We start from the raw sequence: 15,875 nt of genomic DNA, 5'->3' as shown, positions 1-15,875 counted from the left end.
TTGTTTTTCTTTAGAGAGCTTCAGATAGAGCGAGAAAGTATAAAGTTAAAAGTTTTGTGTTGAAACTCAAATTAAAAATAGTTTATAATGTTGGTTTAATTTGAAGCAAGTATTTATCCAAATGTTAAAAAGTGGATGGGGAGGTGTTTGCTTTCCTAAAATCAAAATTTTAATTAGATGCATTTTGTGTATGTTTTTTTCCTTAAAGTTTCTATGGCTTATATGTAGTATTTTTGTTGGCAATTTTACACATCCACACAAAGGAAATATGTAATCAAATAAGAGCATTTGTTAAAGTCAGTTAGTTATAAAAAATATTAAGGTTACACATCTATGTATCTGAATTTCAAAGAGATAAGGGTGAGGGCTAAGTGTCGTTACTATCTTGAAATAAATAGTGTAAACATAATTTTAGAAAATAAGGATAATCGTAGTCAGAGCTTAATGAAAGTTTTAAAGCATTTATTTTAGTTTTAAAGCATTTAGTTATCATAAAATAAATTTTGAACTAATGTTCGTAATTTCAACAAATAAATATCTACAGTGTAAAATAACTAGTAGGTAACTTTACCAAAGGGGTAAGTTGACATGTATTTCAAATCAGTACCTGTGGATTAAAATTACCAAATATTTTTACAATAATGGTAACTATGCACTGATAGATTGATATTAGTTGAAATTACGGGCATAAGCCGTAGTTTTTTTCCTTTAGTACATAACTAGTACTAACTAGTAATAACTAGTACTAGTAACTTCTTATGAAATGTTGTCTCCAGTGTACTGATTTTTCAGTTTAAGTATGACAGTTGTCAAAAGAATGTTGGATATATTTCTAAAAGATTTAGAGCCCAAAGATATCTGGGGCCTTCAGAAAACTGATTTGAACAAGCTAATGGACGACCAAACTGACAGACGGATACGCCTTAATCAACTCCGATTTAGTTAATTAGTGAGTCAGTTAGTTAGTTACTTTGTTTTTTTTTGTTTGTTTGTAAGTTAGTTAGCTAGTTAATTCAAAAATTTTTCAAATTTCTTCATTTTTGTTTTCTATATTATTTTTTTTTAAATTTTAAATCCATACGCCCTTCACTGAACTTACCTCAATTGTTGAATCACGTATATAGATTTCTTTGGTATCATTGGGATTACGATCACGAGGTCTATAGGTAATACGATAACCAAGAAATTCTCCCAATATCGTATCCGGAGGTGGTGGTTTCCATGATATATATACAGAGGTGGATGATGTATTGTGGGCAGCTGTGGGTATGGGTTTACCCGTAGGTGCTAAAAATATAATTTAAAATAAAGCAAATATGTATATATATAATTAAAATTCACTTTGAAGTTTAATGTTTTAGAAAATTTCTTCTTTCTTAAAATAAACTAAAAAAAATAAAGGAAGCACTCTTAAATGCTAATCAACAAATTTTACAAAAATATTACGCAACATATTTTTGTTTAAACAGCGTTTATTTTCATAAATTTGTGCCAGTAGCAACAGTTCATAGTCGTCATATTAACAAGAAATACAAAGAAAAGTAGACAAATATTTCGAAATTTTAAATTTGTTTCGTGTTATTAAATTTCATTGAAATTCTTTTAATGAAAGTATCAGCGTTCATAGAAATAACAACTAAAACATACTGCCATCACTACCACCACATTAATACATGATTCATAGAAAACCAACAGTGAGAGATAATGTTGTTTTGTGCTGTTTACACATACACATATACACGCACATCTATGCAGAAATATTGGTTGGTAGGGACTTACAATCATAGTCTAATATACCACCACATACAATGAACAGAGTAAATGTGGATAATAACATGGCAAAGTGGCAAATCTAACATCAAACAACAGGAGATGGTTTTTTTGTTCTCAGTAAATACAACACATAGAGCTGAACAAAAAAGAACTCAAAAGAAAATCCTTTAGGTCTTAAAGGTGTTATGCTGAAATGATTAAGAAATTAATTTAAAAAAAAGTTACCTAAAATATGTTGAATATAAAGCACCAAAACAACATTTAAAATTTTAAACATAAACTCATTTATTTCTAAGAAACTTATCATTCTGCCCTCTTAACTTACATGTATTTAGAGGCAATAAACATTTAGCACACGTACATATATCTATTTAACTGTATGTATTTTCTACAAAAATACTCTAACAAAATAATAATAGTCATACAACATACATTGCCTTTTGTACCTGTAAATTTATGTGTGTTTATTCGCTTGTCTGTTTACTTTGGTACTTCAAAAAACCGTGTATGAAGGCAATAAGTATTGTTCAAAGCAACAACAGGTGTAGCAGCAGCAACACCGCCACACAATCACCGAGAAAAGTTCGTGTTATAGTAAGCGAGGAGATTGTAACATTTTCAAACAAAAGGAAATTGAAATGAAAACACAAAAATGAAGAAGAGGAGAAAAATTGTCATGTGGAGCGTTACGCTAATGAGACACAACGGTGCCTAAGGCAGTCTAAATTGTACAGAACGAATCGACCAACCTATTTACACCAAACTCAACACTCATACTCAACAAGAGCAACAACACATTTAGAACAGAGCACACAATTCAGGCGAGAGGCTCCAACACCTATCTATTGAATAAAATCGCATATTCTTTCATTTTGTATCTGTAGGTGATAATAGAGTAGCGCTGAATCCTTGAAAGTAAAAAATTTCAAAATATTGTATTTTATGGATTTTAACAGAATAATTTATTATAAAATCAATGATAGGTCTGCAAAGTCGTTTCTATACTCCTCGAAGGTTTTTATATATCCTAGAATTGCTAAAACCCAATTTTTTGTATACATAGTCTCGGTTTAGAAATAGTCCTAGATTAGTCTGAAACGCTGATTTGGTTAAATTTATATTTTTAAATTTTAACCTCTAATTAATAACAAAACTAAAACGGGCTTATTCTTAATAATTTCTAAAGCCAAGTTTCATCTTAATGTCAAATATCTCTTACATACTCATCTTTACTCATTCATTATCATTTTAAGTGTGTAAGAGTGTATGTACGGGTAAACATATTAACGTGCAAGTGTATGGTGGATATGGGAAAATATTATTTTGTTTGTATTTCGATGATGATGGTGGTACAACACAAAGTAACGTGTACTATACATGTTTGTAAATGAAGAGTATGTATGTGTGTGTTATTTGGTATGTAATATTTACATTTAATGTAAACATTACAAAGTTCGCTTATTTTGCCTTTATGTTGTATAAACATTAGCACACACACACACTCATGTATAGTATCCTCCTTCCCTAAACCCATTCAAAGAAAAATAAATATTCATGTATTGTGTTAAACATGCACACAAACACACATACACCTCTATGATTATATTAGTTTAACAAAAGAAAATGTTGAAGAAGGTTATTAGGTTAGTAGGCTTAAACCCACTTGAAACTTTGAATACTTCACTCGTTCTTAATGCCAGAGAAAAGAAAAGTGAGAAAATAAAAACACATACTATAACACAATGAATAAACAATTTACTTATACTTGTAATTTGGTTGAATGAAGAACAGTTTGCTTTTTCTTTTGGTGGTTCTATCAATCTTTTGCATAGGGAACCTTTTAATATTTTGCGTGTATTAAACTCATGAATGATCTTACAATTTACTTGCACTACATGTTAGTTATATTCATTGGTTGGTGTTGGTTGATGATGACGAAGAAGTGTGTTACATTTCATGTTTACATTGATTGAATAATTTTGCGTGTTTCGGTTTGTGTAGGCCATGTTTCATACAATTTTACACATACGCGCAGGGATTTAATAGATTTATTTTTGTTGCTACATTTAAAAGACTTTGGTATCTTCTTCTTTAGTCGACGTCGATTTTATTTGCACAATATTTATGTATATAGATGTTGGATTTGTCTGTCTGCAGGTATGTAATTTATTCTGTAAATTTATTGTAACTAGTTCATAGGGTGTTATTGAGGTTATATTTTTTGTTAGGTGGGTAGTTTAATAAATCAATATATTTCCTTTGTGTGTTTATTCAGTTCAGTTCTAGTTCCGTTATAGTTCAGTTCTAGTTCAGTTCTAGTTCAGTTCTAGTTCAGTTCTAGTTCAGTTCTAGTTCAGTTCTAGTTCAGTTCTAGTTCAGTTCTAGTTCAGTTCTAGTTCAGTTCTAGTTCAGTTCTAGTTCAGTTCTAGTTCAGTTCTAGTTCAGTTCTAGTTCAGTTCTAGTTCAGTTCTAGTTCAGTTCTAGTTCAGTTCTAGTTCAGTTCTAGTTCAGTTCTAGTTCAGTACGCTGAACCTTGAATAAACTAACTTACAGAAATTCAAAAATCCTATTTAATTAAACATACCATTTCCTCAAATTTTTATTGGCAGCTTAAAGGTTTTTATATTCGAAACGTGTCTACGTATGTTGGCAATATTCGGGTTAATCGAAAACATTTTTAGTTTTACTTACACTTTTTTGTTTAAATTAAAATATCTATTTATACAACTTTTGGTTTCAGGTTTTTGTTTTTAACACATTCACAGTGTTGTGTTCACAATCTCACATAAAAGCACACACTCAGGCGCGGTTTATAAATACACACAAACACACACCTAAACCAAACACATGTACTTGATTATGAAAGTGTTTCCGTTTTATTTTGAAAATTTTATTATTGTTGTATTTTTAGTGAATATAAGTGTATATGAATGTATGTATATTTTTATTGCAAAATTGGCAAACATTTTAGGTTTTTCCTTACCGCATTAATATATGTTGTATTTATTGTTGTTGTTACTAAATACAGTGTTACATTGTACAGTGGTATAGATAAAACTTGGTAAAATCTCTCACGAATAGAATACATGTGTGTTTATACATATGTATATATGAATACACCATTCAAAGTGTTTTATACAAAATGAGCCTATTTCTAATTAAAAATACCTAATATTTGTAATTATTTTAAGAATTTGTACTAAATGTTTTAGATAATTACAAGCTAAAGAAGGCAATTTACCTAAAGCTTATTAGCATTTAAGGTTATATTAAATGTGAGAATTTCAAAATGTATTTTACGTAAGTATTTTTCTTATTTACTTTAACTTTTGAATTTATTTTAATATTCTTGTTATATGATATAATAATATACCAACACTCTCGACTTAATGATGTTTCTGGTCTTCAAAATTAATGTCATTTTCACACCTTAAAATATCTTGCAAATTACCTAAATGATTTATGGCTGGTGTGATTTGAGGTCTGTCGTTGTCGCTATTGTTATTCTTGTTAATACTTGAGCCTCTTTGTAGAAATACCACACATTCAGCCATTATGACGTTGGCTTTTTAACAGCGTGCTTACGTGTTTAATTATATTGTCCTAAAGATTGTCACCAGCAGAGTGACAGGAATGAGATAATTTGAATCATTCATAATACATATTTGTAAGTAGAAGAAAAAAATCTTAGGAGCTATAATTTAAAATTCCATTAAAATAATTTCACTTTAAATGTACTTAAGGTTTTGTTTAAGCAAATCCACTTGGAATATTAATAGATTTGCTTATGACTTTGTGGAATAAAAATAATTTAGGAATGAATAATTGTTTGCACTTTAGTAGATTTTGATGGATTTTTTGTTTATTTGTTAGCTGTACAGATAGTGGAATATGTATTCAAATTTTCTGTACGATTTTAAAATTTTCAACATCACATCTAGGTTAACGATTATAATTTAAATAAATTATGCTTCTTAAGAATGTGATTTTTATGAATTGCCATATTTAGTTTATAAAATTAATATAATAATATAACTTAATACAACAATATAAAAACTATTGCAAAAGTGTCTCTTATAAATTTGAATTGGCTTGGTTTTGAATTTCAGAGCCCGAAATTAAAATTCCCTGGTACTTTTGACTCCGCTTAAGTTTTGGTATAGTTTTCTAAATGCATTTAAATAATTTAGTACTAAACTGAATATCTGCATCATTTCGGATGTTTCACAAGAAAATTGATTTGGTTGTATTGCAATTTCTTAAACTTCTGATTTGTGAATATTTTTAAAAATTTAATATAATTAATAAATCAGATTTTCTCTACAAAATTAAATTTTTTTATGAAAATTCTTATAAAAAATGTGATTTTTGTATAAAAATAAAAAATATCTGGATTTAAATTCATGCGAGTTAAAATATTTCGAACAAACTTAATTTTATTGCAATTAAACTTTCACTTACACTCTTATAAAAAAAATTTATTTGGAAAATAAAATATTTTTGAAAATTTTCCATACCATCGTATCATTTCACTGTCGACCACATTTTTATGTTGTCATAGTTTCATATCCAACTTTCGTAATGAAAATAAAAAAGGAAATAGTTCAAACAAGGTTTTTATTGCCTACTTATTTGTTTGGCTCTAGTTATTCGAGCATAATTACAACTACAAGCAAACAGACAAAAATATAGGAACTTCAATACACATACAATTTTAGAAAGTTAACAAACATTACGGGAAAATACTCATCGAGATTTTATTAAGATCAATGATTACAGCAAACAGAAATTTTCGATTTTTTATTTCCTCCCTAATCTTTATGAGGAAAACAACTTGCTAAAGGTTTCTTCGGGTTTTGTAAGCCGACCTCTGTTTTAAACTCTAGTACATGTAATATGAAAGATTTTCTATGAAATTTGTAGTTTCGTTGTAGTTGTTGTTGTTAACATTTAATTGTTGCTGCTTTGTTGTTTATGGCCCGTCTGATTAAGTATTTTTGTATGTATTTTCTGTATGCAAATTTGTTTACTAATTTTTTCCTCATTTCTGCTCTCAAAAGTAGGCAACATATTTAAGACTCAAAAAAAAGTAAACTACCAAATATATGTATGTATGTATTTGATGTTTTTACACAGAATACAATAAAAACTACAACATCAACAGAAACAACACCAATATAAACATTGTTCAACGAAATAATGATAAAGCAGCTGTTAAAACATCAGCAACAAAAACTAACAGCAACAACAACAAGAAGTACAACTACGTCAATGTTTGTGTGAGTAAGTGTAAAAAGCAATAATAACGACAACATCAACAACAACAATTATGTTTTTTTATGAGTTTTTTTCTTTTCCTCTCTTAGTTGATGGCCAACGAATGTTAGTAGTTGTTATATAAATGACGATAGGAACAAAAACTTTAAAGCAGCAAAAAAAAAAAAAAAAACAAGCGTAGTTTGCCAACAACAAACTATTACTCACTCGTACTGTTGAGGTAATATTAAAATAGGTGAGGGCGAAAAGAGAACCTTAAAAACTTTGCTATTTTTAATGGCAATAAAGGCATTTAATACTCGTATATTTTCGCATACTAATATCAACATGCAGACATTTATATCATGCATATACTATGTATGCATTTTATCTGACATTTGTTTACGATTTGAAATTAAAAATAGAGAAATTGCACTAGATATTAAAGCAAAAATTCAGAATTGTAACGACCAGACGAGAATGCTACTTTATTTACAGATTTCGTGCAATTTTACCTCAGATGCGACTATGTTCTTCACATCAGTTTTAGAGATGTCTAAAATACTGTACTATCTATATAGGCAGACCACCTAGAGAGTAAATATTCGAACTAACTAATTAACTATCTAACTAAGCAATTAAATATCAAACTACCTAACTAACGAACTGACTAACTAACTGCCTAACTAACTAAACTCAATAACTAAATAACTAAATAACTCAATAACTAAATAACTAAATAACTAAATAACTAAATAACTAAATAACTAAATAACTAAATAACTAAATAACTAAATAACTAAATAACTAAATAACTAAATAACTAAATAACTAAATAACTAAATAACTAAATAACTAAATAACTAAATAACTAAATAACTAAATAACTAAATAACTAAATAACTAAATAACTAAATAACTAAATAACTAAATAACTAAATAACTAAATAGCTAAATTACTAAATGACTATTCTGTTGCTTAATCCACAAGGCCCAAATGTAATTCTTAAACTAAACAATACTCATGTCTGTCTAAAATTTCATTCATATTGAACTAATAGTTAAGAAGTAACAGATTTATTTTCCTTTTTTATACGGTTCCACTGTGCAATGTTGACAAAATTTTTAAAATTTTTGATTTTATATCAGTTGTCAGCAGTTTGACAAAGAGTCTATGCATCCGATAAAGACATTGATTTCCATTTACGTCTAACCTGCTGTTTGTTTCTATTACGTTTTGCGTCACGGATGTACCTTTTGTAAACGAGAGTGAAAAAAATCGTCACTTTATTGTCCCTTTTGTATGCAAGAAAACAAACCTAGGTTCTTTGCTGTCTCTTCATTATTTATGGGATGACGATTGACTTCTTTGCGGGAAAGCGTATCTTAAAATAGCTAGTCACCTGGACGCTCGTGACTAGGAGTATGTTAAATAGGAAGTTCAGGATTGTTCGATCTAACTGCTGGTTACCTTATTTCGTTACTTCTTAAACATACTTTCAAAACTACCGCTCTTTGGTATTATAGCGCCCAATATAATAAAGTGTTTATGGAAGAGTACCAACCAAGCAGCCTTTAGGTAACATATGAGGGCGATATGGACGACTATAAACACCCATTCAAAAGCAAAGAAGCAGAAGAAGGAGAGAAAAAAACAACATCATACATTGTTTGCTGGTTACGAATAATTAAAATAGGAAACAACTGAAGTAAAGAACACTCTTCTGCTAGATGACAGCTGGATCCCTCATACATACATATATACACATGATTGCAAATATACATATGTGTGCCATTAAATGATGTGAAGTGATAAACTTTAAAAGGCTTAAGGATGTGTACTGTTGTTGGTTTTTACGCTCCCAGTATAAATTATATGAGTAGGCCTACATTTGTCTCCTCTTATTTGCTTTAACTGCTGGGTATCACTCGATATAATAAAGAAACTTGCATCGTAATTTGTTGTGCTCTGTGTGGTGGGAAGGGGAGGTGTTTTTATTGAATTTCCAGTGGGGTACTTGTAGGTAAGTTGTAAAAAGTTTCTTTTTTTACTTATACTGTTTTTATTTTCCTGCTGTTAAAGTTTTTTTTGTTTCTTCCTAAAAGGTTTTGTAATAAATGTGAAAAAATAAAAAAACAAAACTTTGTCTTGCTATGTGCAACATTAAATTTGTTTAAGTATTTTCATAAACTTTTTTTGAGGTTTTGACTATCATGTTAAAAGGCAGGTGTGAGTTGTAAAAGAAAAGGCTGAGTTTGGGTTAATTATTAAGTTAAATTACTTTAAAATGTCCTTCTTCTGTCTTCAATTGTATAGTTATAGGTGACATACTTTTAAAATTTAAACTAAAAATTGATTTCTTTAATAACAAATACTTACCCTCACGCAAGGTCACTATGTAGTAGGATTCTTTGGAGGGTGGACTTATGCCCAATTTATTGACTGCTTTCAAACGAAAACTATACACTGTAAATGGTATGAGACCAGTTACTTGATACGATGTCACATTTGATTTTGTTTGTATTTGTGGCACTTGATCCCATTGACCATTCTCGCCCACTCTGAAAAAAATAAAATAAAAATGAAATAGAAAATGAAAAGCGAACAAAATGATGAGAAACAAAAAATAATATTTACTTATATCTTATAGTTTAAATGTATTTTAATTCAATTCACTTTTTTTTTAAAGATTTTCTTTTATTTGTTTGAGAAGTAGGAGCAACTGTGAGGAGGAGATATTCTGACTCTAACTTAAACAAACATAGACCGGCATTACAATTCAATTGAATGGCTTTAGTGGAATGAACGAATGAATGAATGCATGGAAGAAAGCAAGTTGTGTTTGTTTAGTTCTTTAGAAAACTACTTAAACTATACAGGCACTCTTACTAACACATCCAAATACCCACATCCGGTACACTTATTTAAACTAATGTATATAGTCTAGCCACTTTAACAGTGTACAAATATCAACATTTACGTTTTTTTTGTTGGCCCACAAAATAAAAACTTTTGTTTTCTTTTTTTTTCTACTATTTTATTGTTGCTTTTTCTTCCAGAGCTACAAACAGCCATAATTCGTTGCTTTATGTTTAAGTTAAGCGTAAAAAAGAATTTTATGCTCTACATGTATGTTTTTCTAAATTTTTTATATTTATTTTTTCATTTTATTTTATATATTTATATTTTGTTTCATTGATGCATGAGAGATTTAATAATAAACAGGCAATGGCAATTTTCATTTCATTTAAACAATAGAAAAATATATTAAATTTTTCCATTCAACTTGATCATCAATGGGAATTGATTTAAGGCAATTGTTTTGTGTGTTTTTTTTACAATTACTTATGGGATTGTATTTTTTTCTTTTTTTGTATGGGAATCATTTTTTTGACAAGTTTTAAGCTGATTTTATTTTGAACTTTTAAGTTTTTTGTTGTTGTTGTTGGCAGGAAATATTTTAAATTGAAATGGGAAATACTAAGAGAGTGAGGAAATGGTGGTTATACTCTGTGGGTAGGTTTGATAGGAATTATAATTTGTTTTTGGCAAAAAAAAAATCCTAAAAATTGCTTAAGTAAATATGTGCTACTTTTATTAAGTACTAAAGTTTGACGCATTAAAAGAAACTTTTTTAAGAGACTGATCATAATTATATATTTTTTGGAAAATATACTATGTTTAAGTTTAAATGTAGCTGTTTCTCTTTTGGGAAATAGTTTTCAGAATTAATCAAGGGCATTCGTCTACACAAAAACACTTCTGGTGTCTAAACAATTAATACAAACATTTCTAGAGTATTATATAAATACAAATATATTCACAATACTTTATCGGACTTGGTCCATATTTGCCACTAGCCTCCATATAAAGCCTCTTTCAGAAAATTAGATATTCTTCCATAAATTGCTCAAATGTATCGGAACAATGAATTATTAGAACGAATAAATCACATTTAATATTAATAACTGGTGTAGTACCAGCCTACTCGGGAGTAGTCGGTAACGAAAGAGCAAATGTAATAGCTTTAAAGGGAAGGGAGCTCTAGGCAATAAACCTGAAAAACCCAAAACCATTCGACGCAACAAAAGCTTAACTAAAAATATGGATGAGAGATTCCCATAAGACTTCTTGGAATAATGAAACAGTGGGTAGAACCACGAAAATCCTATGGGGTGACCCTGATGAGAGCAAGACGAAAAATCTCCTCAAAATGAGCAAGTCTGAAGTAAGTACGATAGTATTCCGAGTGGACACACAAGATTACGAACAAATTTATGCAAAATTGGACGTGTGGATTTAGACGTATGTAGAGCATGCGGAGAGAACATTGAAACTCTGGAGAACTTTCTTTGCCACTGTCAGACATTCGTCGAAGTTAGATCCAAGTATCTTAGAAGTGTTGTTATTCCGGAAATAACATTCCTGACTAAAACTGATTGGAAGATTCTTAGGAATTACGTTCATGAAACTGAGTTTCTGAACACTGAAAAATCATTCATTCAGTTCCCTTTTTTTCTCATGATAAGGAGCGCACAACAGGCCCGATTGTGGCCTAGGTGTATTTCTTCGGATTTGATGTAGTATGCATCCTCCTGGTCGGTCACGCCCGACTATACTTTCGTACTTGCTTTTGTTGAAAATTATTTAGAAGTGAAATTATAGCATTCAGACTTTGATTATATTAGAAAATTTACTAAGTGCTTCTTTTGAAGTGGTTATAGAGGTTATTCTTTGTAAATACATCGTTTTTTGGCTAGGAAATGGTGAGGCCCGGTTAGTGCCTAAGCTAATATCTGAAATAGTAGTGGATTACAAACAGGATGTATATACATACACCTTGGCCTCGAAAGGGTCTGTTGAGGGCTTCTTTCTTAACATGTGCTTCAGATATACATAAATCAAACCCTTCTTGGTTAGATAGTTACTTAATTAGTTCGTTCGTTAGTTAGTTAGTTAGTTAGTTAGTTAGGTAAGTTAGTTGGTTAGTTAGTTAGTTAGTTAGTTAGTTAGTTAGTTAGTTAGTTAGTTAGTTAGTTAGTTAGTTAGTTAGTTAGTTAGTTAGTTACTTAGTTAGTTAACCCACACTATGTATATTGTGTGAGTTCCTATTTATACCTCTGTTAGGCATTCGAACCAAAGGTCTGCAGGAAATACATTTATACAGTCTTTCAAATATAGCTTACTGTTTTCACAAAGGTTAAAATTAGGACAAGTACTTATTGATTTTAATCTTCATGTAATTTGAATAATCAATAATGAATTTCTTTTAAAACAACTCTAAAATAAGTGCTTTATACTTTATCCAAATGCTACATTAAAGCGATTCTAACATCTTCTATGAGCAAAACAAATAGCTGCACAAGAGAAAGTTTTTGAAGAATAACCATTTATAATTTAAAACTTCAAATAAACGGTAATAACTGTTGCTACTTTTTAAAAGCACTCAAAGGACATTAAGCTTACGTAACAATTTTAAAAATAGAAAATATATATTCACTTTATAAAAAAAAACGCTAAAATTTAACCCTTCCAAATTTTACTTTATAATTTAGAAAACTTTTTTCCTTTAACATTTAATTTAGTTAAACTTTGTGCTTTTGTATCCGTTTTGGCCACCCCAGAAATCTTTTTGATGATATATTTATTTTAGAAATTCTTGAACCAAACCTTTTTTTGTGGCCAAACCCTTTTCCTTTATCTGTTTGGTGTTTTGCATTCTTAACTATCTTATTTATGGCCGTATAACTTTTAGAATTTACACATGATTTTCCTAAAGTTTTAAAATGTTTTGTCTACTTTATTTACATTTTTTCGTCTTCTATTTGTCTTAAGTTGTTGTGAAATATTTGTAGGCTCTTTTTTTTCAAATTTATTTATGTAAATAATCCTTAGATGAAAAATAAGAAGAAGAATAAGAAAAAAATTAAATCAACATCTTTATGAGAAATATATACATATTTTTTAAGGAGGCATAAAATGTCAATGTCTTCATAAAACTTACTTTTTATGGCTTCAAGTGTGTATTCGTGGCAGTAAAGAACAAAGTTAAACTTAAATAGACACACACAAACAAATATTTTGTGCGTGTGGTAACTGGATTCCTTTTTCATTTCTACTTTCTTTTAGTGTTTAAGGATGGCTGGTTGTTGTTGGTTTGTTTGCTTGACTGGTTGGTGTTTATTTCAAGGACTTTTATGTGCAAAGTTTCTTTCTATTCTCTTTTATGAAGTTGTCGATTTCTTTTTGACACATGATTAATAATTTTTTTGTTGGCCAATTTTCTTTCAATAAAAAAATATATTTCATTTCTTTTTGGGTGTCTAGAGTGATTTCTTGTTAAAAGTTTTTGAGGTTAATATTAACTTTGTAGAATATTTAACGAGAATTTTGTTTTTATTTTTTTTTTTTTGCTGAGGCAACAGGTTAGATAGTATGGCTTTAAGGATAAATATTTTCTAATGAAATAAGTTTATATGTATGCTGGTCGAAAGGTGGTTGTGAGTGATTATTAATGGTTAATTAACTTTGATTTTCTTGAAGAAATATCCATGGTTTTGCATGGGTATTTGAGTTACAGGTGGCAAAGATTATGAGATTTTCTAAAAATAGAATTATTCATAACAAAAGTACAAAGAAAAAAATTGAACTAAATGTAATTAAAAATGGTGTCCTAATTTGTAGACAATTTTCTATAAAAGAATATTTTGTAAAGGATTTTCTTTAAAAAAGAAGTTTTTACAAAGAATTAACAAGATAAATTTTAAGAAAAATATTTCTAACAAAAACAAAACTTTGTTAAAGATTTTGAAATGAAATCTGAGAAAAAAAGTTTTCAAAAATTTTTAAAAAATAAGATCCATCAAACATTTTTTTTAAAAAGAAAATGTTATAAACATTTTGTTATTAAAAATGATTTAAATTATAACTTGGAATCAAATAGTTTTTTTCGGACGAAAATGTTATCGACAATTTTTATAAAAATAATGTTTTATTGAAAATTTTCTATTAAACAATTATTATAGAGAATTTGTATAAAAGATAATTTTATCTAAAATTTTCTATAAAAATAAAATTTTATCGAAATTTTTCTATAAAAAGATAATTTTTTTCGTAAAATTCTATAATCGAGATAATTTTGTAAAAAAAAAATTCTTCAAAAAAAGATAATTTTATTAAAAAATTTTTTATTAAAAAAAAATTTATCGAAAAATGTATATTAAAATATAAATTAATCGAAAAAGCTTTTCTACAATTTTTTATAAAAATATAATTTTATTAAGAATTTTCTATAAAAAGAAAATATTATCAAAAATATATATAAATAATTACTATTTTATAAAAAAAAAATAACAAAGTTTTTCTATTAAAATATATTTTGTAGAAATTTTGAATTTTTTTTATTAAAAAGATTATATAAAGAGAAAGTTTGGAAAAAAATTTCTATAAGAGAAATTATTGTAAAAAATGTTCTATAAAACATTAAAGTTTCTGTGTAAGTTTTTCTTTAAAATTATTCATATTCAGTAGAGAATTTCTTAGTGTTTAAAAACGAAAATTTGCCAAAAATGTTTTATAAAACAGAACATTATTAGAAATGTTATTTATTAAAAAACTATTTCTTCGAATAAACTCTAGTATTATTAAAATAAATTTAAAAATATGTTTTTTTATTAAAGTAACTTTTTATAAATAAGTAGCAAAAGCAATTAAATTTTATCTCAATGCCTTCAGAATCTGCCACTTGTTACTTAAAGTTTTTTATATTTTTTTTCTGAATAGCTTAAGGAATATTTTAAATTTTACCCCTTTTCTTATGTAATTTTATTGTCAGAATTGTTATGTTTTTTGTACTTAATTTCTTTAAAATTCGTTTTTTAATACTATGTAATGTAAAAGGATTTCAATTAATTGCAGTTTCTTTTCATAAACTTTTTTAAACGAAAATATTAATACAGAAAAATATGAACATATGAATGTATGTATTGAAATTAAAGTTAAATTTCATATTAAAAAAATGAAGCAGAACTGATATTACCAACCAACATATGGTTGTTATAAATACACTTGTATAATAGGAGGGTTCAAAAAATTATAATAATATATTGGATTTTTTTAGAAATAAACAGTTAATTTATTTTATTAAGCTGGTTAAGCAACTGTAAATGTTGCCAAGAACTAAAACTAGTGCAACTAGAGCAACATACATATATTATACATCCCCATAATATAATATAATACATATGAAAGTCCTCTTCCTATACATTTATTTTTATAAATTCCCATCATAAACAATAACCAGTTATAGCAGTGGCATACGTTCCTATAATTGTTTTTCTGTTCGTTCAAAGTCCATTTTATTTTTCATTTTTATATTTTAATATTTCAACCAAAAATACTTCTCCTCATCATATGTATGATCAAATAAATGTTAAATGTTATTCTGATATGCGTGTACCGAACATTTATTTTAATCATTTTCGAATGTATAATAAAAATGGAAAAACAGTTAAAATAAAAATTTGCAAACAGAGAAGAGGAAAAACTCAAAATAAATTGGTATAAAAGTCTGATTTTAATCCTGAAATGCTTGAATACCAAAATCTCTCACGGATTTGGTAGTCGTTTTGGTTGCTGTTTAACTGTTTGTGGGTGTTGCTGTTTATACAGAAAACATTTAGGGAGATTTACGCAACAGAAGTGATTATCAACATTATTTAAAAAAATAGATTAGGGAAAATCAACTAAAACTGAACTAGAACTGAACTAGAACTGAACTAGAACTGAACTAGAACTGAACTAGAACTGAACTAGAACTGAACTAGAACTGAACTAGAACTGAACT

General features: G+C 28.0%; 1 protein-coding gene across 3 annotated transcripts in view; it reads right to left on the bottom strand.

Moving 5' to 3' along the window:
* Positions 1-1,054: 1,054 nt before the first annotated feature.
* LOC111677054 (protein sidekick-2-like) overlaps positions 1,055-15,875 on the bottom strand; it is a 144,835-nt gene continuing 130,014 nt past the window's right edge. For all 3 annotated transcript variants that reach the window (XM_046949582.1, XM_046949581.1, XM_046949583.1), the window contains exons 6-7: positions 9,410-9,591; positions 1,055-1,287 (exon numbers count right to left, since the gene is read on the bottom strand). In XM_046949582.1, the coding sequence (XP_046805538.1) occupies positions 1,070-1,287; positions 9,410-9,591 (400 nt within the window). In that variant the 3' untranslated portion in view covers positions 1,055-1,069. The remainder of the gene's footprint in view (positions 1,288-9,409; positions 9,592-15,875) is intronic.

The sequence above is a fragment of the Lucilia cuprina genome, chromosome 4 (genome assembly GCF_022045245.1).
Source record: "Lucilia cuprina isolate Lc7/37 chromosome 4, ASM2204524v1, whole genome shotgun sequence".
Lineage (NCBI taxonomy): Eukaryota > Metazoa > Arthropoda > Insecta > Diptera > Calliphoridae > Lucilia > Lucilia cuprina.
Note: the sequence above shows the minus strand (reverse complement) of the source record. Positions and strands in the feature narration are given on the sequence as shown.